This window comes from Buceros rhinoceros, unplaced genomic scaffold (assembly GCF_000710305.1).
Source record: "Buceros rhinoceros silvestris isolate BGI_N320 unplaced genomic scaffold, ASM71030v1 scaffold22730, whole genome shotgun sequence".
NCBI lineage: Eukaryota > Metazoa > Chordata > Aves > Bucerotiformes > Bucerotidae > Buceros > Buceros rhinoceros.
Window position 1 is genome coordinate 1,949 of NW_010391586.1, and position 1,790 is coordinate 3,738.

The 1,790-nt window shown below is 61.4% G+C and overlaps 1 protein-coding gene across 1 annotated transcript in view; it reads left to right on the top strand.

The window, feature by feature from the left end:
• EIF3I (eukaryotic translation initiation factor 3, subunit I) overlaps positions 1 to 1,465 on the top strand; it is a 3,378-nt gene extending 1,913 nt beyond the window's left edge. Inside the window, exons 6-10 of the mRNA XM_010142440.1 lie at positions 118 to 245; positions 431 to 541; positions 715 to 804; positions 1,110 to 1,183; positions 1,369 to 1,465. Coding sequence (XP_010140742.1) covers positions 118 to 245; positions 431 to 541; positions 715 to 804; positions 1,110 to 1,183; positions 1,369 to 1,465 — 500 coding nt within the window. The remainder of the gene's footprint in view (positions 1 to 117; positions 246 to 430; positions 542 to 714; positions 805 to 1,109; positions 1,184 to 1,368) is intronic.
• The last annotated feature ends 325 nt before the right edge of the window (positions 1,466 to 1,790 follow it).

The window sequence follows — 1,790 nt, forward strand, 5'->3', positions numbered from 1 at the left end:
CCACCCAGGTCGTGGAGGGAGCCGGGCCGACGCCTGCACCAGGGAAGAGGGGGTAGCGCTTGTGGCTGGTGCCACAGTGTCTGTCTGTCTGTCTGTCTCCTTCCTTCCTTCCTGCAGAGAACAACGAGCCCTACATGAAAATCCCGTGCAGCGACTCCAAGATCACCAGCGCCGTGTGGGGCCCCCTGGGAGAGTTCATCATCGCTGGCCACGAGAGCGGCGAGCTGAACCAGTTCAGTGCCAAGGTCAGTCTGGGGGCGTGCAGCCTCTCCCTGGGGGGAGTATCGCAGTGTTCGTTGCGAGGTCCTGGGGCAGAACAGGGGCTTTTTGGCTCAAACCAGCAGCCTCAGGGTTCTGGTTTTTACTGGAGGAGTCGCGCGTGCGCTGGCTTCCCCTGCCGGCGCGCTGAACCTGCCGCTTTTCCCTGCAGTCCGGAGAGCAGCTGGCGAACATCAAGGAGCACACCAAGCAGATCAATGACATCCAGACCTCCAGGGACATGACCATGTTCATCACCGCCTCCAAGGACAACACGGCCAAGGTGAGGGGCTGCAGGAGGTGACAGAGGCGAGATCCCCGGACGGTGGGATTTGGGTGCCCGTGAGCGACTGCAGAGCCAACTCCTGCCCCACTGAGGCCCAGCAGCCAGGTCTGGGTGAGTGACCGGGGCTGCCACCCATCCTGCAGAGTAACTCTCTCCTTTTTACCTCCCAGCTGTTCGACTGCACAACCCTCGAGCATTTGAAGACGTTCCGGACAGAGCGACCGGTGAACTCTGCCGCGCTCTCCCCCATTTTTGATCACGTAAGAATGGGTTTGCTCGTTGTGCCAGCCCTACTGTGACTCTGGGGAGGTGGAGGGTCACCAGTCCAGCTGAAAGCCACAGCTGTGGGGTGGCTCTGGGGAATGTTGCTGTGGCCTGGGGCAGGGAACAAGGCTGTGTGTCGGGTGTTGGGGAAGTGGGAGCTTCTCCGGGCCTGGACTCAGCCTGCTTGTGAGTTCTGCTGGGTTAGCCGGGGGCTTCGCCGGGGCCTGGCTCCCTCCTCCCCTGCTGCCCTGAGCGGGTGGCACAAGCAGCACTGAAGCATTGTGGCTCCTCTCCGTTGCAGGTCGTGCTTGGTGGTGGGCAAGAGGCCATGGACGTGACCACGACCTCCACCAGGATTGGCAAATTTGAGGCCAGGTTGGTCCTTTTTCCTCTGGCGGAGCCGAGTCCTCGCCTGGAGGAGGACTGACAGCCCCGGGGGCTGCTCCCGCAGCAGCTCGCTTCCGGCACTGCTGGAAGGGGCACTAAACTTGAGGACAACCCATGGAGTCCTTAACCAGGCTCCTGACGTCTTGTGCTCACTGAAACCTCCCTTCTGCCAGGTTCTTCCACCTGGCTTTTGAGGAAGAGTTTGGCAGAGTGAAGGGTCACTTTGGTCCCATCAACAGCGTTGCTTTTCACCCCGACGGGAAGAGGTGAGGGTCTCATGGCCGCACAGCGTGCCCCAGCTAAGCCCTGCCCACCCTCTGGCGAGGGTCTGGCTGGGCCCACGGGAGCTCTGCGCTGGGAACGGAGCCAGCACCTTCCTCACCTGGCCCGTTCCAGCCCCGCTGCCTCCCCTGCGCTGTTAGGGGGGCTCCACTTAACCCCTGCTGGTCATTTTGGCTGCCTCCCTGAGGGGTTTTTTTCATCTTGAAACTCTTACTACATTCTGGAGGGGGTTGTGAGAACAGGCTTCACTGCGCTCTGGTATAAACCGAGCAGCAGCGGCTCCTGACCCCATGGGGTGACCTGGTCTTGTCTT